This window comes from Rhinichthys klamathensis, unplaced genomic scaffold, assembly GCF_029890125.1.
Source record: "Rhinichthys klamathensis goyatoka isolate OS25496 unplaced genomic scaffold, OSU_Roscu_1.1 h1tg000055l_1, whole genome shotgun sequence".
NCBI lineage: Eukaryota > Metazoa > Chordata > Actinopteri > Cypriniformes > Leuciscidae > Rhinichthys > Rhinichthys klamathensis.
Window position 1 is genome coordinate 1716217 of NW_026606600.1, and position 26893 is coordinate 1743109.

Genomic DNA, 26893 nt, shown 5'->3' on the forward strand with positions numbered 1-26893 from the left:
ATCAGTGACATACTAAAAAAGAAAACATTATTAAAGTAATTGAAGCCTATATTTTAGTATTCCGTTCTGGAAGTTAGCATCACGCTGGTTCCCTCAACAAAAAGCCAATAGGATTTTCCCATTTGCTTTTGGATTATTAAAAAAAAAAGAGCTTTGTGACCAACAAAAGCTTATGATTCTTACATATTTTGTTGCCTAAGTACAATCACCAGAAGTAAAAAAGCTATAAATGAACTACACCATGGTCGTACGTTTACACCACTAAGCTTCCTACAAAATCTTTTGATCTTTATTTAAAATCTACAAGCTAGAAAGTTCTAGTAAGCTAAATTTGAAGAGCGCAATTATAGACCTTATGTAGCCCGCCCCTTTTCAGCGCTGCACTCGTTGTGTTCTGTCTTAAGGTGATGATACACAGGGCAACCTTTTGAGCAATGTTGCTGGGCAATCTTGCTGAGCGATTGTTGGTTGGGTACTTTACCATTGAAAATGTGCAATACATTTCTATCTGGATAATTTAGATCAGTCGTGGGTCCTGTGTCTCATCTGGTTGCCTGTTGACAGCAACATTGCCCAGCAACATTGCTCAAAAAGTTGCCCTGTGTATCATCACCTTTACGGTTTGTATTTCCACAGCATGAAGGTAAGATTTATGAATGAACTGGTCGTTTAAAAAACTCCCCAGTCTACTTACATTTGTTATGACATCTACTTCAAACATTGCAATGCTCATGATAACTTTCTTTAACTCTACAATATGTATATCCACTTAACTAGCTAATTACTCTTTGACAGCGATGCCATTGAAATATACAGAGCTACCACAAAAATGGAAGTTCAAAGACAAAATTCTAAAGATGACTGCGCGCTTGATTCTCGGCACATAAGGTCTATAAACACAACAAGGTTGTAAAAGTGCACTACTGAGTAGATGAGTTTTTCTTTTTGCCATGAGGATGTTTAATACCCACAACAATCTCTCTAGTTCTATTTAGCCACTTGTTAATAACTGCCTTTTTCAAGTCACATAAACGCACAAGAAAATCTGTTTACCACAGATCTTATTTCAGGCATTTAACCAAACACCTATTCAAACGATTCATTAATACTAAGGTAACTCTGAATATTTGTTTTCACTGCAGCTGAATGCACCACCATTCTAGTGACCCACTTATTCCAACTCTTCAACCCACCAGCAGTTGACCCACAGTTTGAAAACGGCTGCTCTAGTCTAGACAATAGAAGTATGTTGTCAGTTTTGAGATTAACATTTATTTATTTATCTCACTGTGTGTGTTTGTGTTTGATCACTGCACATGCATAAAGATGATGAGGGATTTTTAAGAGCATGAGGAAGACTTATCTGTTCTCTCTGTGAGCGGTTTCCTAACCTCAAGTGTGAACATGCAATAAAAAGCTAAAGGCCAGAGACTAAAAGAAGAATTACACACACACACACACACACACACACACACACACACACACACACACACACACACACACACACACACACACACACACACACACACACACACACACACACACACACACACACACACACACACACACACACACACACACATTGACAAGCCCATGGCACAGTCCTTTGCTTTGAGGTTAGGCTACAAGAGGGTACCCAAGATTCTTCCGCTTTAATGCATGCAGCCATGCCGCAAGCATGCCTCTGCTGTCACAGCCTCAGTTACAGGAGCTGCTGGGCTGCTTTTCCCTCAGGGAAAGATGGTGACTGTCTGCTTCATGTGGCACTTGGAGGCATTCCTGTGGCATTGGGAGGAGGCTGCCGCTCTTCGCCAGCCTCCAGCTGCCTCATCAACACAGCCTGAGAGCTGACCTGATATACAGCCTTGAGTGCAGGAGTCAGCCATCACAGGTTTCAAAGTAATAAAGGTGAATTAATGAATTTTCATACTGGTCCAAGCAGGTTTATGATAATGTGGTGGTTGTTTTTGTTGGATCAGCAGAGTGATGTTGTTCACCAGAAAAAAAGTTCATAGTAGTACCTCAAGGGTACATATTACTAGTCTAAGGTACTAAAATGCACCCTTTAGAGGTAGAAAAGGTGTGAGGTTGTCCTTTTAAGGGTACTGCCCCAGTGACAAGCTCTTGTACCCCTAAAGTACAATTTTTGCACATTTTTCTGACAGTGTTACCATCATCCAAAACAAAACATTTTCCCATTTGACTTCAATGGAGAAGCACGTTTACTCAGATTACACAATGTGTAAAGTAGATCAGCACAGCTGTGTATTGTCTTGTTCTTGCTGAAGTTTATTATTCAAAAATCATTGCTGTTGAAAACAAAGGCGAGTCCAAGTCATGAATGGAATTGCATCCCAAACACTTTATATTTTTTACAGCTGTCAGTTTGGATGTAATTCAGTCTGACACATCACCGATAACACACAAAGGCATTCTCTTAGTGCAGATGCTAATGCACATCATATGAAATGTATCTCACCAGAACCTCTTCCAAAAAAATACTGAATGGCTGTCATTCCACACGAATGTTGAATGCTTGCTGAAGCACATCTGTTTCTTCTCTTCTCTTCTCTTCTCTTCTCTTCTCTTCTCTTCTCTTCTCTTCTCTTCTCTTCTCTTCTCTTCTCTTCTCTTCTCTTCTCTTCTCTCTCTCTCTCTCTCTCTCTCTCTCTCTCTCTCTCTCTCTCTCTCTCTCTCTCTCTCTCTCTCTCTCTCGTGTGTGTTGCATGCTGGGAAGCGTGGGTGTGGAGTGGCGTGGGGTGTGAGAGCGGTGCGCTTGAATTCGTTTCAGTTTTTTCCGTTTTTTTGTTATTTTTTTATGGTGGGTGTTTTTTCTTCTTTTCTCTTTTTCATTTTCACTTTTTATACCTTTTGAAAAAAAAAAAAAAAAAATCCGTTTGTTGATTTAGAAAACTATGGCGTCTCCCTCGGGTGAGGGAACGCCTGGTTTCTCAATCAAGAACGGATGTAAAATTGCTTCGGATCAAGTGTTTACGGTAGAAGATGTTCTACTAGCAATGGGAGAAATTGTAGGACATGGAAAAATTGTCTCGGCCTCTAGAATGAACAAGGCCGTCGTGGTTTTCCTGAAAGAGGAAAATCTAGTGAACAGGCTTGTGGAAAATGGAATTGTTGTGTCCGACACTTTGGTGCAGGTAACGCCGTTGCGCGCACCGGCTACTAAAGTTACGATTTCGAACGTGCCTCCTTTCATATCCGATGAAGAGATTACCAAAGAACTTAGTCGATTTGGTAAGTTTGCAAGTTTCATCAAAGTAGTGCCACTTGGATGTAAAAATGCTGCATTGAAACATGTGTTGTCTTTTCGAAGACATGTTTTCATGTTTTTAAATGCACCTTCTAAGACTTTGGAAATCTCTTTTCGCATACAACATGGAGATAGCTCGTACATGATATTCGCAACAACGGAGAGTATGCGTTATTTTGATTGCGGAGATTTGGGGCATAAGAGATTTACCTGCCCGCATAAAAAACAGACGGAGAATGAAGCGAAGGACGGAAACATTGAGGAACACGTAGATCGCTCTGAGATTATTGAAAAACATGATAAGGAAAAGAGACTTAAAATCGTAAAAGAAACGATGATTCCATCAAAAAAACAAAAGAGGCAGGAAATTCTAGTGGAGGATATAGAGGCAACTGTTTCTACCTGTGGAGTTCCTCGACCCAGCGAAACAAACCAGGCTAAATCCTCAACTGAACAAAATGCTTCAGAACACAGTTCAAAATCAGAGGTGAGTGCTTTTAATGTTTCTAAACAAGATGGTGAAAACAAAGGAGGCCCAAATGTTCCGATAGAGGTAGTTGATTCTGTAAAGGATAGGGAAGCTAGTACTGGTGTAGAGGATGAGTGTGCTGGTGGTGTGCAGTTTGCCGTGACAGCTGAGGAAGACAGCGATGAGGCGCAGATGGAGGAAGGCGATAGCGGCTCGGAGGTGTCTGAGTTTGATTACAGTCAGTCAACGAATGACGTTTATTCTGTGGAAGAATTGAATGATTTTCTGGATCAAACTAAAGGGAAAAAAGTTGATGTTTTTAAATACTTCGCTGACGGTAATAAATTTGTTAAATCGGTAATGATTGCTCAGAAGACTGTTGGGTACGATGTGATTTCGAAACAAAAAAGATTTAGGCTGAAAAAATTTATGACGGCTGCACGTAAAGCTCAAAGTGATCAGGCAAAATTGTCAAAACGAAAAAAATAAAATCACATGGCTGTGGGATTTATTTCTACTTTTTTGTTTTTCTGCTATTTCTTTTTCTGTTTCCCTTTTCTCTCCCCTACAATGCAGTTATTAAGAGTGGGATCTTTAAATGTTAATGGGTTGAGGGATAGTGGAAAGAGAGCTTTATTATCTGAATTTCTTAGGCTTAAAGACAATAATGTAATATTCTTACAAGAAACGCATAGTGATCCCAATAATGAATCTGAGCTGAATTTGTGGTGGGAAGGGAAAAGTTGTTTGAGTCATGGCACAAATATCAGTGCTGGAGTAGCTATCTTTTTTTCAGCTAATCTTGATGTTAATATTTTATCAAAAACAGAATTGGAGAAAGGGCGTCTTTTGATTGTGAAAGTTGAAATTCATAATCAAGTATTTGTTTTCATAAATATTTATGCTCCAAATAGAGGCACAGATAGAACGTTGTTATTTAGAAAGTTGGGAGATATTTTAAAAAGTTTTACCCTGGATGAATTTATAGTTGTCGGTGGTGATTGGAACTGTACTCTCAATTTTCTTTTAGACAGAAATAATGAAGAACCAGATTCTGTATCAGCTTCTTTCTTAAAAAGTATTATTGTTCAAAATGATTTTATAGATGTGTGGAGAGAAAAGAATAATACTGTAAAACAATACACATGGACAAGAGTTTCACAAGGGAGGATTAGTGCAGCTAGACTTGACCGGATCTATATTAAACGTAAAGAAAATAATAGAGTAATGGAGTGTAACATTTTTCCATGCTGTGTATCGGATCATCATTTTATTACAGTGAATATTGCCTTGACAAATCAAAAATGTAAAAGTCCTTACTGGAAGTTTAATGTTGCATTGTTAAAAGACAAAGATTTTGTTGATAAATTTGAATTGTTTTGGAGTGAGTGGGTTTCCCAAAAGGATGATTTTGAAAGTTTGAAACAGTGGTGGGAGATTGGAAAGACCCAAATAAAAGTTTTTTGTCAGCAATTTACTTTCTTGTCTACTAGAAAAATTAAACAACAAATAGCTGAAATTGAGCAAGAGATCTTTCAGATTACATCTGGAATGATTCAACATTCAGATCTATCATTAGATGGAAAGTTATCTGAAAAGAAACAAGATCTTGAAACTTTATTGCAAGTTCGGGCTAAAGGGGCCCTAATAAGGTCGCGGTTTATGTCTATACATGACATGGATGCTCCCACTGCGTATTTTTTTAATTTAGAAAAGGTCTTCAAGAAACAAAATGAAATGTACTGTTTAACAACACCAGAAGGACTAAAGACTTGTGATTCAAGAAAAATGCGAAAGATTGCAGTGGATTTCTATTCAGAACTATATAAAAAGGAGGACACGGATACTGGATGCACTTCACAATTATTACAGCAGCTCCCTACCATCACGGAAGAGCAGAGTCGGACCCTGGACAGTGCTGTGTCCTTTCAGGAGTTAACTGATGCAGTAACAAAGATGAATGCTGGCCGTTCACCTGGAATTGATGGACTGCCTGTGGACTTCTATAAGGCTTTTTGGAAGATCATCGGAAGAGACTTTTATGAGGTGGTTCAAGAATGTTTTAATGATAAACTACTTCCCAAAAGTTGTCAACGGGCAGTGTTGGCATTGTTACCTAAGAAAGGAGACTTGAGTCTCTTAAAAAATTGGAGGCCTGTATCAATTTTGACATCTGACTATAAACTAATAGCAAAGTTATTGGCCAATAGAATGAAATTTGTCTTGGGTGATATAATACATCAAGACCAGTCTTATTGTATTCCAGGTAGAACAATACATGACAATATTTTTCTGATCAGAGATATTTTGGACTACTCTAAACTTTATGAAGTGGATATAGGTTTTTTGTTCCTGGATCAGGAAAAAGCCTTTGATAGAGTTGACCATGGTTTTCTGTTTGAAACACTGCATGTGTTTGGGTTTGGAAATGTTTTTATTTCTTGGATCAAACTATTGTATATGGATGTATCTTCTATTTTAAAGATTGGTGGTGGTTTAAGTCAACCAATAAGCATACAGAAGGGTATCAGGCAGGGGTGTCCACTGTCAGGTCAGCTTTATGCTTTAGCAGTGGAACCACTTTTATGTCTGCTTAGAAAAGAACTGTCTGGTTTAAGGATTGGTGATGATCTGCATTCTGTTAAACTGACTGCGTATGCGGATGACATTACTGTACTGGTGAAAGAACAAAAAGATATTGATATTATTAATTACAGTATTGGATTGTATGAGAGAGCGTCTTCTGCAAAACTCAATTGGGGTAAAACAGAAGCGTTTTGGTGTAATGATAAAACAACAATGCCTTTACCAGTTGTCCCTGAAAATGTTAAGTGGGAAAAAAGTGGTTTCAAGTTTTTAGGAATTTTTATGGTTTCTGAAAACTACCAAAGAAAAAACTGGGAAGGTGTGAAGGACAAAGTTTGTGCCAGATTGTCCAAATGGAACTGGATTTTGCCTCAACTGTCGTCTTATAGAGGAAGAGTGCTGGTCATAAATAATCTTGCCGCCTCTATCCTGTGGCATAGATTAATTGTTTTGAATCCGCCAGAAGATTTTATTGGAGGAGTCCAAAAATTGTTTGTAAATTTTTTCTGGTCTGGACAACATTGGCTACGAGAGTCAGTTCTGTATCTGCAGGTACATGAAGGAGGTCAAGGCCTCATGGATATTAAGTCTAAAGTGGCTGCTTTTAGATTGCAAACTGCGCAGAGACTACTTTATCATCAGTCTCAGAACTGGATAACAGTGGCTTGTGCTTTATTAAATCGAGTGGGTCAGTTGAATTTGGATAGACATCTCTTTTTAATGAATTTAAAGGAGATGGATCTCAGTGGGCTCCCATCTTTTTATGCCTCAGTACTCAATGCATGGCAGATTTTTATGGTTAAAAGAGAGATTTCTGAAACACGGAGTCTTTGGGATCTTGAAGAACCTTTAATTTTTAATTGTCACATACCCAGTGCGATATTGGAGTCACGGACTGTACGCACAAGCTTGGTGAGAGCAGGAGTCCATAAGATCTGCCATCTTAGGTCGAATGACCAGTGGATTAATGCAGAAGAACTGGCCTTAAAGACTGGTATCCGTTCTGTTCGAACTGTGCAAAAATTGTTGGCTGAGATTCAAGTCTCTTTTCCTGTTCTGCCACTAAAAGTTGAGGAATCAGAGAATGTTTTTCCCAAGGTCAGTGTGGCTGTGAATGTAGGAGAGTGGCAGGAGTTTGAGGGAAGTCTGCTCTCTTTTAGGACACCTGAACTTGGTTTTTTCAACAGTACTTCTAAGAAAGCTCTTTATTGTGCTTGTGTAAAATATCTCAATTTAAGAGCGTTAAAAGATCTTCCAGAGACTAAGTGGACTGAATTTGTTGAGCCTGGTACTTCCCCAAAAGGTAGTTGGAGGTCCGTATATAAGAAACCAATTGAAAAACGGACTGGAGATTTGCAATGGCGTATTTCACATTGGATAATCGCAACAAATCGATATAAGGCACGGTTGAATCCTTTGCAAGAGGAAGAGTGTTCTTTTTGTGGAATTTCAGAAACTGTTTTTCATATTTTTATTGGTTGTTCAAGGCTTAAAGACCTGTTTGGTGTATTAGGGGAATTGAGTCATAGTTTTGGTTTTCATTTTACAAATGGACTTTTTGTTTTTGGACCAAAATATAGCGCCTCAAACAGGACACAAACAGTCTTGATAAATGGTAAATGGACTGCATTTATATAGCGCTTTCACAGACCCAATGGCCACCAAAGCGCTTTACATTTGCCTCACATTCACCCATTCACACACTCATTCATACACCGACGGGCGATAAATTTCCTGTTTGGTAAGGCTAAGATGGCAATTTGGCTGACAAGGAAGAATAAAACACTTCTTAATGGAGGAATTGATCCTTTACATATGTTTAATGTTTTGGTAAAAAGTAGGTTAATTTTGGAGTACAAGTTTTATGAATTTGTAAATGATACTGACTCTTTTTTTTATTTGTGGGGTACTAAAGGTGTTTTATGTCAACCGAGTGAAGAGAGAGGTTATGATATCATGTTATGAACTATAATTTTAATGTGAGCAAATAATCCTATTTATGTATATGTAGGTTGTTTTTTTTAATGGTTTATTGTGTAATGTAATATTTATAGTTTTGAATAAGTGTTTGTAAATTAAAAGGAGCTTTAAAGTCACTGTCTCTCTCTCTCTCTCTCTCTCTCTCCTCTCCTCTTCTCTTCTCTTCTCTTCTCTTCTCTTCTCTTCTCTTCTCTTCTCTTCTCTTCTCTCTCTCTTCTCTCTCTCTCTCTCTCTCTCTCTCTCTCTCTCTCTCTCTCTCTCTCTCTCTCTCTCTCTCTCTCTCTCTCTCTCTCTCTCTCTCTCTCTCTCTCTCTCTCTCTCTCTCTCAAATTCAAATTCAAATTCAAATGAGCTTTATTGGCATGACTTATACAGTATTGCCAAAGCATTGGCCATTACATAGGCAATGAACAAATAATCAATAAATTAATAATGTAAACAAATGCATGAATACATTACATTTATATCATAATGAATCAAAATGAAATATATCAAAATGAAAATAAACACAAAAAAAACACAAAAAAAAAACACACAGTTTTGAACCAACATTCAGACTTTAGTTTTGTCCACTGGCTGACTCACGTAGTTTGTGGCAGGCTATTACATACTTTGCTGCTGTTGTGATTGAGCAAGAGTTTTCTCCCAAAATATGAATAAATTTTTCAGAATTTGGCAATGCCATAAAATTTGGTTCTAGCTGTTGAAATCTAGTGAAATAGTCCGATCTAATGCTGTGATAGTGATCGCAGTGTATGAGGAAGTGTTCTTCTGTCTCCACCTCTCTCTGAGAGCACAGAGAACACAGTCTCTGCTCTCTCGGCTGCCATCTCTGCCGGTGCCGGCCTTTCTCTACAGCCAGACTGTGGTCACTCAGCCTGTATCTGGTTAGGGTCTTTCTCACTTTATGCTCTTTCACACAGCTCAGGTATTCTGCTGGTTTATACTCTCTTTTCAGGTTTAAATAGAGTTCCATCTTCTTTTGTAATTTAGTAGCATCTTTCCAATAGTTAATGTAATTTAGTTTTTGTAATTGTATAATTTGGTTTGGCCAGAGAGTGCTGTGCAGGTCTGGCTGTAGTTTGAGCATCAGCTGTGAGAGTGCGCTCCGGGGCCGGTTCTGCTCCTGACACCGCAGGGCTTCGGCCTGGTATGAGCTCGGGTCACTGCGCTTCAGGTGCTGGTAGAACTTTATAGCTCTTTTTTGGATAGTGATCAATAAGGGGTATTGTCCTAATTCAGCTCTGCACGAGTTGTTTGGTGTCGCTCTGTTTACTTTTAGGATGCTTTTACAAATTTGGGTATGCAGAGTTTCAATTTCCTCTTTTTCCCATTTTGAGAAATCTTGGGTTTTTAGGGGTCCCCATACCTCACTGCCGTACAGAGCAATCGGTTCGATTATTGCTTTTAGGATTTTTAGCCAGGTTTGAATTGGAATTTCATGTCGAATAGTATTTTTAATCATGTAGAAGACCCTCATCGCTTTCGCCTTCAGTTCAGTCACAGCCAGATTAAAGTTCCCTGTTGAACTCAGTTTTAGCCCCAGATATGTGTATTTGTGGGTGTGTTGGAGGACTTGGTTTCCTGCTCTGAAGATGTATTTATTTTCCCTACACCTGGATCTATTTTGAAAAATCATTATTTTAGTTTTTGCGAGGTTAATTTTGAGAGCCCACGTTTGACTGAATGTCTCTACGACGTCGAGGAGCTGCTGTAGTCCCTCTTTTGTTTTTGACAGAAGGACTAAATCATCTGCAAAGAGGAGACATTTAACTTCTGATTGCGTCAGGGTTGGGCCGGGGGCCGTGGAGTAATTTAAGGCTTTGGCTAGTTTGTTTATATAAATGTTAAATAGAGTGGGGCTCAATGGGCAACCTTGTCTGACTCCTCGTTGTTGGGAGAAAAATTCTGTTCGCTTATTCCCTATTTTTACAGCACATGTATTGTTTTTATACATGGTGCTTATCAAATCAAATGTTTTCCCTCCAATCCCATTTTCCAGTAGTTTTAGGAAGAGTCCTTCGTGCCAGATCGAATCGAAAGCCTTCTCAAAGTCAATAAAGCAAGCGAAGACTTTGGATTTATTTTGGTATACATGTTTATCAATGATCGTGTGAAGAGTGTAAATGTGGTCAGATGTTCTGTGTTTGGGCAGAAATCCAATTTGACTTTTGTCCAGAATTTTGTGGGTTTTGAGAAAGTTCTGCAATCTTATATTAATAATTGAACAGAATATTTTCCCCAGGTTGCTATTGACACATATGCCTCTGTAATTGTTTGGCTCATATTTGTCTCCTTGTTTAAATATTGGTGTGATTAGGCCTTGGTTCCAGGTGTCGGGGAAATATCCTACTCTCAAAATAATGTTGAATAATTTGGTTATTGCGGTTTTAAATTTGTCATTGGTGTATTTGATCATTTCGTTTAATATTCCATCTATGCCACATGCCTTGTTGGGTTTCAAAGCATGTAGTCTCTCTGTAAGCTCATTTACTGTGATTGGGAAATCCAGGGGGTTCTGATTGTCTTTAATTTTTTCTTTCAGGATTTCTAATTTGGTTTTTAATTCATTTCGAGCAGGATTTGTTTCAGTTGTTTTGTACAGATTTTCAAAGTGTGTCCTCCATATGTCCCCGTTTTGAATGGCCAGTTCTTCCTGTTGTGGCCTATAGAGCTTGTTCCAATTGTTCCAGAAGTTACTGGTATTTATTGACTCCTCCATTTCTTGAAATAATAATATTGTTCTGTGTGTTCTTCCTTTTTTACTCTAAGAGTTTGTTTGTACAGTCTAAGGGCTTCGTGGTATTGATGGCGGAGTTCTTCATTGTCGGGATCTCTGTGTTTTTGATTTGACAGATTTCGTACTGTTGTTCGGATATTTTTACACTCGCTGTCAAACCACATTTCTTTGGTGTTTTTTGGTTTCCTTTTTGATGATTTATTTTTCAAATTGCACATGGATGCTGATTGGTGGAATATTTTGGTAATGCCACTAAGTGCCAGATTTATGCCTAATTTATTTTGTGAATATGTGTTCATTATAAATTTGTCCAATAATAATTTGATCGTTTGACTTTCTATTGCATTTTGATAGTTTTCTGTGCTGTTATTTGTCCACTTGTAGGGTGGTTGCAGCTTCAGTAAATGAGAGGGCTGTCTGCGTGATTCATTGGTATGAGTTCGTCTTAAATACAGTGTAATTTTACAGTGGTCTGACAGAGGTGTTTGAGGACTGACTGTGAATGCCCTGAGATGCACTGGGTCAATGTCTGTAATGAAGTAGTCTACAGTACTGTTGCCCAAGAAAGAATTAAAGGTGTAACAACCGAAAGAGTCTCCCCGTATACGGCCGTTCACTATATACAGGCCCAGTGATCGACAGAGCTCTAGTAAGCTTTTCCCACTTCTGTTTGTGAATTTGTCATAATTGTTTCTTAGGTGGTATGAGGGCAGAGAGTGGCTGGTGTTTGTGATATATTTGTCTCCCTTAACAAAGTCTGGTTCATTTCCAGTTCTGGCATTTAAATCGCCACACATTAACACATTCCCTTTAGTCTGGAAATGGCAGATCTCCTCCTGCAGGATGGAGAAGGTTTCTTCACTGTAATAGGGGGACTCAGCTGGGGGAAGGTATATAGCACACAAGAATATATGACGATCTGTGGAGACGATGTCTTTTAGGATTTTTAACCAAATATTAAATTTTCCGATTTGTATATCTGTGATTGAGTTTATGAGGTGTGCTCTATACCAAATCAGCATTCCCCCTGACTCCCTGCCCTGAGTCACCCCTCTTAGTTTCGTCGATGGTAGGACTATTTCCCTAAATCCAATTGGACAGCCAGTGGACAAATCTCTAACATTCCATGTTTCCTGTAGAATTATAATGTCAGAGTTCTCAATTTCTTTTTTAAAGTCCGAATGTTGGCTCTTGATACCAAAAAACAGAGGACCTCAGTCCTTGAATGTTCCAACATGTGACTTTCAGGGAATATGAGCTCATTAAATAATCACATTTGTTATTTCAAAACAAGACAGACATCAGTATATTGAATTGACAAATCAAGAAGAATATATTAAATGATCCAAGAAAATAAATTAAATGTATAAATCAGGTGAAATAAATATAAAAGATATCATATTCATATTACAAATACATAGTTTTCTCTCTCGGTGCGAGTGTTGGGAGTGTGTGGGAGTTGAGCGCGCGTTTGTGAGAGCGATTGCGGATTCCTCGTTCTTGTTTCCACTTTCCCTTTTTCTTTTTCCTTTTCTTTTCTTTTCCTTTACTTTTCCTTTTTTCCCCTTCGCCCAAAAGCCTTATTGTTTCCTTGTAAATTAGCTTGCGCGGTTTTCAGACGCCGGTATGGCGTCTGTTTCCGTGCAAGGAATGCCAACCTTGTCGCTCCGTAATGGTTGCAAGTGTGTAACAGAACCCGGAGTGACAGTGGAAGAGCTGCTGGTGGTTATAGGAGAGCAGGTTGGTTTCGAGAATATCATTTCAGCCTCACGGATGAATAAAGCTGTCGTTATATTTTTGAAATCAGACTCCCAGGTCAATCAGCTGACTGTGAGCGGAGTGTGGGTGAAAGAAAAGTTCGTTTCGATAACACCACTGTCCGCTCCAGCAACGAAAATCATAATCTCGAACGTCCCACCTTTTTTACCTAACGAGATCTTAACGAAAGAACTGCAGAGGTTCGGAAAGATTGCAAGTCCTGTTAGAATGATTCCCCTTGGATGTCGTAACAACGCGCTAAAACATGTTCTTTCTTTCAGGCGCCAAGTTTTAATGTTTTTGAGTTCACAGGATCGTAACTTAGAAGTCTCTTTCCGCGTTAATCATATGGAGAATTCGTACATGGTTTACGCCAGTACCGAAAGCCTAAAGTGTTTCGAATGTGGTGAGTTGGGGCACAAACGCTTTGCTTGTCCACATAAAGATGATCAGCGCGCGTCCACATCTGATGTGATAAGTGGTGATGTAAACAACAGTGAGATTAGGCCTACCGACCAGCAAACGAGTGAAAGTGATGAACAGAGGAACGAGGAGCAGGGAGAAGGAGCCACAGAGCAGGACAAGATGGAGGAGGTGAGTGAGATTAATGTCAATGCTAAGAGTGTGGAGCAACCTGGGTGCAGTTATGTTTCTGGTAAATCTAGAAATGTATTAGACACTGTTGATAAGAGCGAGGCTCAGAGTAGTGTGGACTATGTGGGTGAAGTTGATGATGTAGTACAGGCTGAAGACGCAGAGGACAATATGGCAGATGAGATGGATAGTTATTCCCAGTGTACTGATGATGGAGATGATGATCAGTGGTCAGAGAGTGTAGAAAGAACTGATAAAGATCTGTATACTGTTGAACAAATTAATGCATTTCTTGATAATACAAAAGGAAAAGCTGGTGTTGAAGTAACCAACTATTTCCCTGATATTGACAAGTTTATTGCTTCTGTTTTACGGGCTAGAAAAATGAGCAACTACGATGACCTTTCGCAACAGAAGCGGTTTCGTCTTAAGAAGCATATTACTGTTCTCAGACGAGGCAAAAGGTTGGAGAAAGTGAAGGGGAAAACTAAATAATTTTAATGGCTTATACTTTTTCGTTCTGCTTTTCTCTCTTTCTTTTCCCTTTGTTCATGGAGATCTTGCAGATGGGATCAATTAACATAAATGGATTGAGGGACAGGAGAAAAAGAGGGTTACTATCAGAAATTATTCGATTGAAAGATTTGAGTGTTGTTTTTTTGCAAGAAACCCATAGCAGTGAAGACAATGAGATCGATTTGGGCTTGTGGTGGGAAGGAGATAGCATTCTTAGTCATGGGACTAATGTAAGTGCTGGAGTAGCTGTACTTTTTTCCCCTGCTCTCAAAATTAATATTTTATCTAAAGATGAAGTGGTACCAGGGAGATTTTTGACTGTAAGGGCTGAAATTATGAATTTTAATTTCCTGTTTGTAAACATCTATGGCCCTAATATAGGAGCAGACAGAGTACAGCTTTTTACTAAATTAGAACAGATCTTAAAACAAAAGCAGGATGGTGATCTTATTGTGTTGGGGGGAGATTGGAATTGCACTCTAGACTTTGTACGAGACCGGAATGGGGAAGAACCCCATTCACGGTCAGCTACCTGTTTAGCCAATATAATTAAAAATCTAAAATACTCAGATGTATGGAGAGAGCATAATTTATTAGTACGGCAGTATACATGGATGAAAGTTGGCAATGGCAGCGTTTCTGGAGCACGTTTGGACCGTTTTTATACATCACAAAACATGAGAAATAAGATTGTTAACACAAATATCATCCCTACGGCTCTTTCTGATCATAAACTTATTACATTTGAGTGTATTCTGACCGAAAGGAAGCATACTAGTTATTACTGGCACTTCAATGTTAAACTTTTGGAAGATAAACTTTTTTGTGAGAATTTTAATTTTTTTTGGGAAAACTGGAAAAATGAAAAATGTCTTTATGAAAATGTTATTCAGTGGTGGGAAGTTGGTAAAGCGCACATAAGAGGGTTTTGTCAGCAGTATGCATCTCATACCTCTTTAATTTTGAAAAAGACACTAGTACTGTTGGAAAAAGAGATCATGGATATTGAAAAGAGTATGCATGATAATGATGATAGAGATCTACAAGCACTGTGGACTGAAAGGAAAAATCAGTTGAGCTTCGTTTTAAATGAAAAAGTGAAAGGAGCTCTTGTAAGAAGTCGTTTTTTAACAAAAAGAGACATGGATGGACCTTCTTCTTATTTCTTTAACTTGGAGAGGAAAAAAGGGCAAGAAAAACTGATGCACGTTTTAAAGGACAATAATGGACACAACACTTCAGACCCGGTAGTGATGCGTAAACTTGCTGTGGATTTTTATTCTAATTTATATGCTGCTGAAAATTCAGATGAACTGTGCAGAAACCAACTACTACAAGATCTTCCTGTCCTAACATCAGAACACAAGGACTTTTTAGAGACTGAACTCACCTTTGAAGAGGTCACTGCTGCTGTTATGGGACTTTCCTCAGGACGGACCCCAGGACTAGATGGGTTACCCGCTGAATTTTATAAGTTTTTTTGGAATATTATTGGTTATGATTATTTTGAGGTGATCCAAAAATGCATCAATGAAGGAATTCTTCCTTTGAGTTCTCAGAGGGCAGTCTTAACGCTACTCCCAAAAAAAGGTGACCTAACCCTTTTAAAGAACTGGAGACCTATAGCAATTCTCGGCTCTGATTACAAAATTTTTTCAAAATGTCTGGCCAGCAGGGTAAATAGTATACTATATACGATTACATAAAGATCAATCTTACTGTGTAAAAAATAGATCTATAATAGATAATTTGCATTTGGTACGTGACATTTTTGATTTTGCTTCTCACAATAATGCCAATTTGGGTTTTCTGTCATTGGATCAAGAAAAGGCCTTTGACAGAGTTGATCACACTTTTCTTTTTGATACTTTAAAAGCTTTTGGATTTGGGGAGAGTTTTATTTCCAAAATAAGACTGCTGTATGCTGGAGCACAATGCATGATTAAAATAGCTGGTGGCCTCAGTATTCCTGTAAAAGTTAACAGAGGCATTAGACAAGGTTGTCCTATTTCAGGTCAACTTTATAGTATAGCCATTGAGCCCTTACTATGTAAATTACGAGAACATCTTACAGGTCTACAAGTCAATACACTGGAGTTTAAGAGTCTTATTCAACTTTCTGCATATGCAGACGATGTCACTGTTTTAATTAAAAATCATAGTGATGTTCAATGTTTAAAAATGGCTTTAGAATGTTATGGAAAAGCATCTTCAGCTAAAGTTAATTGGCAAAAAAGTAATGCTGTGGGTGTGGACAGGACTCGAGTAGTCCATCACTTCCTGGTGGTTTGTTGTGGGGGAAGGCAGGGTTCAAATATTTAGGAGTTTTTTTAGGGACACAGGAATATAGGAATAAAAATTGGGAGGGCCTAGTGGAGAAAGTGTGTGCTCGGTTGTCTCACTGGAAATGGTTGCTGCCCCAGCTGTCCTACAGGGGGAGAGTCCTGGTCTGTAACAACCTGGTTGCATCATCTCTGTGGCACAAAATGATGATCCTAGAGCCTCCAGAAGAGCTGGTAAGACGAATTCAACGGTGTCTAGTGGACTTTTTCTGGTCAGGACAGCACTGGCTGAAGGCACCAGTGCTCTATCTGCCATTACAGGAAGGAGGACAGGGGCTGGTCGACATTGGAGCCAGAGTTAGAGCCTTTAGACTCCAGACGGCTCAGAGACTGTTATATGGAGAAGATGTAAGCTGGGCCGGAATAGCCTGCACCCTCCTGAAGAGAGCGGGCAACATGGGATTTGACCGCCACTTATTTCATATGGACATTGAGAAAACAGATTTGAGCGGATTGACTTCTTTTTATAGATCAGTGTTAAAAACATGGACACTTTTCAGTTTCTCTCGGCAACAAAATGGTGTGAAAGGCCTGTGGGTGAGAGAAGAGCCACTGTTTTTTAATCCTGCACTGGATTTGGATGGTTTTAAATCTGTTTCCCTCATTAAAGCGATGTGGAATGCAAGTTTCACCAAAATTGGACACCTTGTTTCTGAAGAAGGATGGATTACTGCTGATAACCTGGCTTCAAAAATGGGCTTACGGTCAGTTCGTGTGGCAGAGAGACTGTTGACTCAAATCTATGAGTTTTTACCCAAAGATTATAGAGACTCTTTAGAGACACCTGTTGGAGAAGAGGAGACTCCTGTCTTCCCAGAGTTGCTTTTCTCACCTGACATCAGAACTTGGCAAGAAATGGAGAATGGTCTGCTCTCCTTTAAAACACATGAATTTGGACTTTTTAGTAATGCTGGAAAGAAAATTATGTACGGGCTGTGCGTAAAGGTGATACATCTCATGCAGTTGCAGAGTGTGAGAGAGACTAAATGGCAAGAGATCTTTGGGCCAGGAGCTTCCCCTAAAGGCTGCTGGAGGACCCTGTACAAACCCCCCATTGAGAAAAGAACTGGGGACCTGCAATGGAGGGTTGTGCATGGTATAATAGCTACGAACAGACACAGAGCACACCTTGACCCACAGGTTGGGGAGGGATGTCCTTTTTGTGGAGTACAAGAAACAGTCTTCCATTTATTTTTTAATTGTGAGAGATTACAACTTTTATTTCTTAAAATGGAAGAGTGGTGTCAAACCCTGGGGGAAGATTTTTCACCTGAACGGTTTGTTTATGGGCCTAAATATAGCAGAAACAAAAGGGAGAATCATGTTTTATTAAATTACTTATTTGGACAAGCAAAGATGGCTATTTGGTTGACAAGAAAAAATAAATTGAGTGACAAGGGTTCAATTGATGTTATTTCAGTATTAAAGGGATTAATAAAATCCCGTATCAATATAGAGTATAGTTATTATAAGTTGATAAATGATCTGGAGATGTTCAAATATAGATGGGAAGTTAATCGGTGTATTTGTGAAGTTGACTCTGATGAAGGTTTGCTAATTTATATTTGAGCAATGTTTTTCTTGTAAAACAATACAAATAATTGTGAGAGTTTTCACTTAATTTTTTTCTTTTTTTCTTTTATAATGTTCATGTAATTTTTTAAATTTTGTATTAAAGAGACCCTTAAAGTCAAAGTCAAAGTCTCTCTCTCTCTCTCTCTCTCTCTCTCTCTCTCTCTCTCTCTCTCTCTCTCTCTCTCTCTCTCTCTCTCTCTCTCTCTCTCTCTCTCTCTCTCTCTCTCTCTCTCTCTCTCTCTCTCTCTCTCTCTCTCTCTCTCTCTCTCTCCCTGCTTCCATGTTCACTTGTGCTAATTGCTGGTTGTTTCACCCAAGCCCACAGCACAACGGCAAGTTCTGCCAAGGCCCCAGTCGACTGCACCAGCTGTGTAACACCAAGCCATGCCAGCCCAATGGAGTGGACTTCAGAGCTCAGCAGTGCGCCGAGTACAACAGCAAACCCTTCAGGGGATGGTACTACAAATGGAAGCCATACACCAAAGTGGAAGGTATTTGGGAGATATTTGGGCCTTAATGCATTAATTACGAACAAAAGCAAATGTGTCATTAACTCTGTCCCCGATGCTCATTTTCATTTTCACAAAATCATTTTTTTTTAAGTTGCCAGCAACCACCAGCATTTTTGATAATTTTCACAAAACTTTCCTGGCCTCCAGAATATACAGTAATATATCATATCATATCATATCATATCATATCGTATCGTATCGTATCGTATCGTATTGTATCGTATCGTATTTTTTAAAAGTCTCTTTGCTCACCAAGGCTGCATTATTTGACCAATAATACAGTAACACATGACACATGATCCTTCAGAAATCATTCTAATATGCTGATTTGCGGCTCAAGAAACATTTCTTATTATTACCAATGTTACGTTAGTAACCGAGTATGTTCTCTTACGAGAGGTTCTCTCGTACTGCGTAATATCTTACGCTAGGGGAACACAGTGTAAAACGCCGTGCGTGCTGGGATCCAACACCAAAGTCCCAAGGGCAGGTGCCCGGGGCTCATATAGTGCATAATCATCAGGGACTCACAAAGAGTCTGAGAAGAGAGGCTAGAAGCGTCATTCCCAATAAGTTAACGTCCTAAGGGAGCTACTCACGTCAACAGTGTTCCACACAGTCAGGGTGAAAATGTTCGGCCTGAACTGGGTAACGGTATGGGTCTTACTTTTGCCCATGGAGTTATTTTATCGATCAGCGAGCGGTGCTCAAGCGGTTGTAGTATTCTGAGCCGAAGCAACGGGGCAGACAATACTGATTTTTAGACCGAAAGTAGTTTAGCCTGTAAGGCGGGAACCTCTAGGTTATAAAACCTTATAAATGTAGACGGGGAGGCCCAGCCTGCCACCATACAGATATCCTGCAAGGTAATCCCGCTAGACCAAGCCCACGACGAGGCCATGCCTCTTGTGGAGTGCACTCTAACACCTAAAGGAGACTTCAAGCCTTTAGACGTGTATGCCAGCACTATGGCATCAACTATCCATCTGGATAGGCTCTGTTTCGATGCGGCTATTCCCTTAGCACGTCCGCTGAACGAAATGAAGAGCTGCTCAGTCTGCCTGAAAACAGACGAGCGAGACACATAAGCTCTTAATGCCCTGACTGGGCAAAGGAAGCTCACGTCCTTTTCCTCGTTGTAAACCGGCAGGGCAGACAGGGAAATAACCTGAGCCCTGAATGGTGTGTTAAAGCTGCAGTCGGCAAGTCTGGCAGATTGAGTGGACTTAGGCAAAATTTTGAATGTTTACAACTCTCATGGCCCTCCCCTACTATCAACGAATACCCTCCCACCGAGTTTGTGCTCGTCAGTGCGTGTGCACCAGATTTTCAGTGAACGCGCCCGTCTCATCAGCATCCATCAACACCATGGATTATTTGGAGATATGCTGTCCTGGCTAATCTACCGATAGATTGCAATTGCTAACGTCATTTATACTCTAAATGAGCTTACTTGATTTTCCGCCATCACTCTTCGTTACTGCGCGAACTTCCGCGAACTTCAGGCGTGTGCATGTGATTGTAACGTGCGCGAGGGGTGGCGTGTGCCCGATCTGTAATTGACAGTCAGATCTCACACCCCCCTGCGCTGATTGGACCCGATGATCCGGGAGCTGTGGATTTTTGCAAAACAAATAACACGCTCCAGGTGGAGTTAGAAGCTCGGGTTTTTTTCTAAAACCACTTTATTTATGTTGTTCTGTCGGATTATAGTGTCGATTTCACTGAATATGATAAAAAAAATGTTGCCGACGGCAGCTTTAAGGGATTTAGGCACGTATCCGTGTCTTGGTTTGAGTATGACTTTCGAGTCATTTGGCCCAAATTCCATACACGTCGCACTTACTGAGAGCGCTTGTAAATCCCCTATGTGCTTCACTGAAGCAAGAGCCATGAGAAACACTGTCTTGAACGACAGATGTTTCATGTCTGACAAATAGATTGGCTCGAACGGGGCACCTTTCATGGCTTCCAAAACCGTGGAAAGATCCCACATGAGGACTGAGGGGGGTCAGGGAGGATTCAGCCTCTTAGCTCCCTTAAGGAAGCAGATGACCAGATCGTTCTTCCCCAGTGACTGGCCAGTCGCGGGTTTCATAAACGCTGCTATGGCCGCCACATAAACTTTGAGCGTGAATGGGGTTCTGCCCTTATCCAGTAGCTCTTAAAGGAAGGAGAGAACTTCCGTAACCCCGCAGTCTAGGGGTGAAAAACCTCGAGCTTTGCACCAGCCAGAAAACACAGACCATTTTGAGGAATAGAGTCGTCTAGTAGACGGCGCTCTAGCCTGCGTGATCGTGTTTAACACTCCCTCCGGGAGGCTTGCGGGTACCCGTTGATGGCCCATGCATTCAGGGACCACAGCTCCGGGCGAGGATGCCAAATCGACCCCTTGGCCTCAGAGAGGAGGTCTTTCCTTGTCGGTATTGGCCATGGGGCAGTGCTTGTCAGCTGCATCAGAACTGGGAACCAAGCCTGGTTTTTCCAGAGCGGAGCCACAAGTAGCACTGAGCATCCGTTTTCCCTGATTCGTTCCAATACCTGAGGCAGGAGCGAGACGGGGGGAAAAGCATAGAGTGGGCAGCGGGGCCAGATGTGGGCCAGCGCATCCCTGCTCTTGGAGAAAAACTTCAGACAGTGAGCGTTTTCTTGGGACGCAAAAAGGTCTACCTGCGCTCTGCCGAATGTCTCCCACAGCAGTAGGACTGTCTGCGGGTGCAGAGACCATTCTCTTGCTGGAACATTGTTTCTGGACAGTCTGTCTGGTCACAAATTCAGGTGACCAGGCACATGTGCTGCTCTCAATGAGCGCAGATTGTGCTGAGCCCAGACCAGGAGGCGTTCCTTCAGCCTGTAAAGGTTTCGGGACCTGACGCCACCCTGGAGATTTATGTAGGCCACCACTGACATGTTGTCCGAGCGGTCCAAGACGTGGTGACCTTTTATTCGGGGACAAAAATTCCTCAGCGCCTTGTTGGCTGCCATCATTTCTAGACAGTTTATGTGTAGGAGCTTCTCCCGTTCTGACCACTGGCCAAAGAACGGTCTGCCCTCGAGCAGCTCTCCCCATCCCGAGGTGGAGGCATCCATGGACACCACCTTCACACTCGATGAAGTCCCCAGGTTTACACCTGACTGATACCAGTCGATTGCTCTCCAAGGTTTCAGAGCTAAGACGCATTTTTGATCGACCTTGAGGCGAAACAGACCGGAGGCCCATGCGTGAGGTGGTACTCGCGCTTTTAGCCATAACTCCAGCGGGCGCATGCGAAGCAGACCCAACTGGAGTACTGATGATGCCGAGGCCATGAGGCCCAGCATTTTTTTGAAACCTTTTGAGCGGGACTATAGTGCCGCAGTGGAAGGATTTCGTGATGCGCTGAATGTTCAGTCTGCGCTCTGGCGATAGTCGCGCTGTCATAGACAGCGAGTCCAGTTTTGTGCCCAGAAAAGATATTCTCTGACTGGGAGACAGCAAACTTTTTGCCCAATTGACTTTGAGACCTAGATTCTCGAGATGTTCGAGTAATGTGGTCCTGTGTTCTATGAGCTCTGAGTGTGATCGAGCTAGAATCAGCCAATCGTCCAAGTAGTTCAGAACTCGCATGCCCCGAAGTTTCAGGGGTGCGAGAGCCGCGTCCATGCACATTGTAAATGTACGTGGTGCTAGGGACAGGCCGAACGGTAGGACTGTGTATTGATATGCCTGGCCCTCGAAGACGAATCTCAAGAATGGCCTCTGACGTGACGCTATTTGTATTTGGAAATATGCGTCCTTCAGATCTATTGACATAAACCAGTCCCCTTGGCAAAACTGTGCGAGGATTTTCCTGGTTGTGAGCATTCTGAACTGGCGTTTCACAAGCACTTTGTTCAGTTGTCTTAGATCTAGAATGGGTCTGAGACCCCCGTCTTTTTTCGGTACCAGAAAATATCTGCTGTATAGGCCCCCTTCGCTCTGAGCTTGAGATAAAGGCTCTATTGCCCCTTTGCTCAATAGCGTCGCTATTTCAGCTCGAAGTAGATGAGCTACTTCGGTTTTTACCGTAGTTTCGACCCGCGCCGTGTAGCGGCGGGGACGTAGAGCGAACTGCAGCAAAAAGCCTCTTTTTATAGTGTTCAGTACCCATTCTGATACCCCGGGAAGCTTTGCCCACGCATTTGCATGAATAGCTAGGGGTAGAATGAGATCTGGGCTCTGGCCGCGACATAGTGGCGACCGGAGAGCTTCGGTGTGCTGTAACGTGAACGCTGTGCTTGCAGCCTTTGAGGCGGGGGGCGCGCCGATCACGGTGGGCAGCCTGGCCGCGCTTGACTCCCTTATGGCAGTTTGCTGAGAGAGAGCGAGCGGGGCGAACCCTGTGGGGCTTAACTGTGAGTGAATGTGGCACATTTACTGCACTGAAAACACTGTCGGCATGAGCTGACTGTATGTGTGTTGGTTTCATTTTTACAGAAACTGTGGGACATGCAGTGTGTAGTGTTTGTGGGCACTGGGTTGTGGGCACATTCACTACATTTAATGCACAACCGACATGAGTCGATTTTATTTTGTGCCAATAGGCACGCGAGCCGTCTTGTCTATGTCTGCATGCTGCCGCAACACGTTTTAAATTAATTCAAAATTAAGGATAATTTTTGGCTTCAATATCTCGTGGAAAAGAGGTTTTCCCCTAGCGTAAGATATTACGCAGTACGAGAGAACCTCTCGTAAGAGAACTGATTTCCTTTTTCTGTATCCTTTGATGAATCAAAAGTTCAAAAGAAAAAATATTTATTTGAAATAGAATTTTAATCTACCATTATAAATGTTCTATAAATCTAATGCATCCTTGCTGAATAAAAGTACTAATTTCTTTCTGACCTCAAACTTTTGAATGATATATGTAACTTCGTCAGACAAAATCTTACAACAAACCTCTAAAAACATTCATCCTAGACCTTGCCTACTTTGAGGGTTTTTAATACCCTCTGATATCTGACTCAGCTAGAACAGGTGTGTTTTTAAAATAGTAATCATTCCCATTTGTTTCTGACAATATGTGTTGAGATTGTTACATCGGACAAACATATTCCGCCCAAACGATTTATCTAATGTGTGTTGACTGAGCAGTGGATGGATTTGGACTGGAAACATGTAGCCACTCGTTCTCTGAGAGCAGTGCACTGATCAACCCTGTAGACAGGTTTGTACCTGAAAAGGACCCATTGAGGCTGTTTATGTTTTTGGGCTTCCTTATGAGTTAGTGGGCTGGAAGTGAAAAAGGGAAAGGATAAGAACATTTGGGTACCACCCTGTCAGTTTTCTTAAAACTAAAGAGAAAGCCTAGAGAGGAGATGCTGAGCTGTCTCCTGGTGTATCCAGGGGTGTCAGCGGTGTAATTGGAGCTCCATTCTCTAATCAGTAGATCATGTCTGGCCTTGGTTTACTTTCAGTGACTAGTACAGGTGTTAGGAAGAACTTACCCCTGTTTGACTGGGCTTTTGGCGTTCGATCAAATTGGATTAAACGCTGACGTCTTCTGTTGATAAGTTTCACTTGGCCTTTACTTTTATGGACATTAATTTTACTATTGTTTGGTTTCCCTTTGAGCTGCACCTTTAAGCCTGTAACATCATCATGGTTTTGCAGAATTTAAATGACGTGATTTACTTCAAAGTAAAAGCGCAAGAATTATGATCTAATATGTTCACAATAGAAGGACAAAACAGTTCATACTGTGCTGCTGTATTGAACAAGCCTGGGTCTGTTTCTTCTGAATGGGAAGTGTGGATACAGATACATCTCTGATAGGTCCATATTTTTCTCTCGGCGGGAGAGTTGGATAGAGCTCTTGCATTCCAGCTTTATGGGCCCATTTGTAACAGAGTTTTAAATTTTAGCGTAACATATGTTTTGTGGGGATGTTCTGTACAGCATGGCGAGTCTTCCAGTTGCTTCACGCCAACCATACACAGCTTACACATGCCCAGTAATTAGCACTAGACAGTAGTACACATTTGCATTGTGTCTGCTTGGAATAAAAGATGCATGATGGAAAGCAAAGTTCTCTCTTTTGTGTAGCGACTATACAACTACACAGACAGACATAATTTTAAAGGGATTTTATTTTATATATATATATATTTTTTTTTTTATGCAACAAATTGTGTTTGAGCAATCCAATACTCAAGCTCAAACTACTTGACCTATAAAATGTGATATATGGTAATCATTCATTTTTCTTGGTTTGTCAAAGAATTGTTTTCCATTTGGCATAAAAGTCCACCTGCATTTTGTATGAAAAATGTTCATAAGATCATTGCTTCATATGTCTTCATGCATGAAACTTCATAGCAGCATGCTGAGGGTACCGGTGGACAGCTTAAAAAGATCTAACATAAAACCCCTCTGAAGCTATAAGATCTAATGACTCTATTCATCTCCTATTTAGAAGAGGACATCTGCAAACTGTACTGCATTGCTGAGGACTTTGATTTTTTCTTCGCTATGTCCAGCAAAGTCAAAGATGGGACGTCTTGCTCTGACTACAAAGGCGGCGTGTGCATCGATGGGATATGTGAGGTATGTGAGGAGATGCAGATTCTGAAATAGTCATATTTCTGGCATCACATTTACCACAGATTTTTCACTGGTTTTCATTTTGTTATGTTCAACAGGCCTAATGGGCTTAACTGAGCATGTCAGTTTGAAAATTTAATTTTAAAAACTTTTCCTGTGTAGCCGGTAGGCTGTGACCAGGTGTTGGGATCAAATGCCGCTCTAGATGCCTGTGGGGTGTGTAAAGGTGACAACTCCACCTGCAAGTTCTACAGTGGCCAGTACACCCTTCAGCACAGAGCCAATGGTAAGGTGCTTTTAGAGGGTGTTCCTTTCATACCTTCTGATCTTCTCTGACAAATCAATATTTGGAAGAGAATAACAGGCTTCAAGAGACAGAAACAATGAGTAAATCATTATAAAATAATAGAAAGATGTCTAAAGCATTGGTTCTCACCTGAGGGGATATGCAACATGACCCTACAACAAAATATTAAAAATGTATTTTTTACAAAAAATTTATTTTCTAATATCTGGAATTTGAATAAATCTTTATGCATCTATAATAGTCTTGCATTTTTACATTGGGACTCACAAATTATTCAATTGTTCCCTCGGTTTCCATGGATTGATTAACCGTACCCAAGAGTTTATAATCCCTGCTCTCAGATACCTTTAGTTTTTGAAATCCGTCCCCACAAATTCATAAATTAAAGGTATAGTTTACAAATCTGAGTGCATGGATTATGATCTCATGGGTACGGTTTATTATTCCGTTGGCACGATATGTCAAACCAAGGAAACAATTTAAGAATTTGTATAGAATTTGTTATAACGGAGGGAAAAAGCCATGGCCACGGATTTGCAGGTCTTGTATTTTTTGGTGACTTCCCTGGCTCCGTACTACGTGTGCCAACAATAATACATATTTTTCAGGATTCTTTGATGAATAGAACATTCATAAGAACATCATTTATTTGAAATAAACATTATAAATGTCTTTACTATCATTATTGATCAATTCAATGCATCATTACTCAATAAAAGTATTAATTTCTTTAGTTAAAAAAAATAAATCTTACTGACCCCAAACTTTTGAATGGTAGTAGTATATGTGTGAAAGGGACAGTAAAGGGACTGGATTTTGGAGGATTGTAATAAGGTGGTACTTGATTGTTCTGATTTGATCAAAATAGTTTTAGAACTAGTGGCCTAGAATGAAATAAAATATGCTGACAGAGACTAAACTAAACTAAACTAAACTAAACTAAACTACATTTCTTGCAGTATAGGCAAGTCTGTGAGCCACTTTAGAGCTCCTCTCCTCAGGCTTAACAGAAAACGGCAATGTATTTTTTAGAGCACTTTACACAGCAAGAGCTCTGCAGTCTGGCACCTCTCCGTTCTCTTCTGACTAAAGGAGGTGATAATGCATCAGCTCAAAGATGCCTGTTTTCTTTGGGCCTAAAAAATGCAGAAACTGCAAAAGTGAACAGACATGGCAAACCTATTTCTCTTTTTTCTCTCTCTTCAGAGTATTACCCCATTGTGATGGTTCCTGCTGGAGCAAGGAGCATCAGGGTACAGGAGATGGAGATCTCTACCAGCTACCTGGCTGTCCGCAGCCTGAAGCGTGGCACGTACTACCTGACGGGGGATTGGACGGTGGACTGGCCGGGCAGATTTCAGTTCGCCGGCACTACGTTCAACTATCAGCGCTCTTTCAACCGGCCTGAGACCTTGTACGCCACAGGTCCCACTAATGAGACCCTGCTCTTTGAAGTAAGTGACCCCCGTCCCCGTCTGGCCTGACACCTGTTAGCGAATTAGCCATGACAGGGTCTTGGCAAGAGCACTGTGGCCATTCGGTCAGATGAAAACAAGGCTGAGGGACAGTGGGCGGGCAAGAGAGACGAGAAACAAATGAGGGAAAGATAGAGAGAGAGACAGAAGAGAAGGCACACAAATGAGTCAAACAGGCAGACTAACGCCTCTGTTTGGGATTAATTGCA

At 40.8% G+C, this 26893-nt stretch overlaps 1 protein-coding gene across 2 annotated transcripts in view; it reads left to right on the top strand.

Annotated features, from left to right (window-relative positions):
* Positions 1-26893, top strand: part of adamts18 (ADAM metallopeptidase with thrombospondin type 1 motif, 18) — a 97355-nt gene that overhangs the window by 49049 nt on the left and 21413 nt on the right. For both annotated transcript variants that reach the window (XM_056248451.1, XM_056248452.1), the window contains 4 exons: positions 18147-18319; positions 24775-24905; positions 25065-25188; positions 26416-26663. In XM_056248451.1, coding sequence (XP_056104426.1) covers positions 18147-18319; positions 24775-24905; positions 25065-25188; positions 26416-26663 — 676 coding nt within the window. The remainder of the gene's footprint in view (positions 1-18146; positions 18320-24774; positions 24906-25064; positions 25189-26415; positions 26664-26893) is intronic.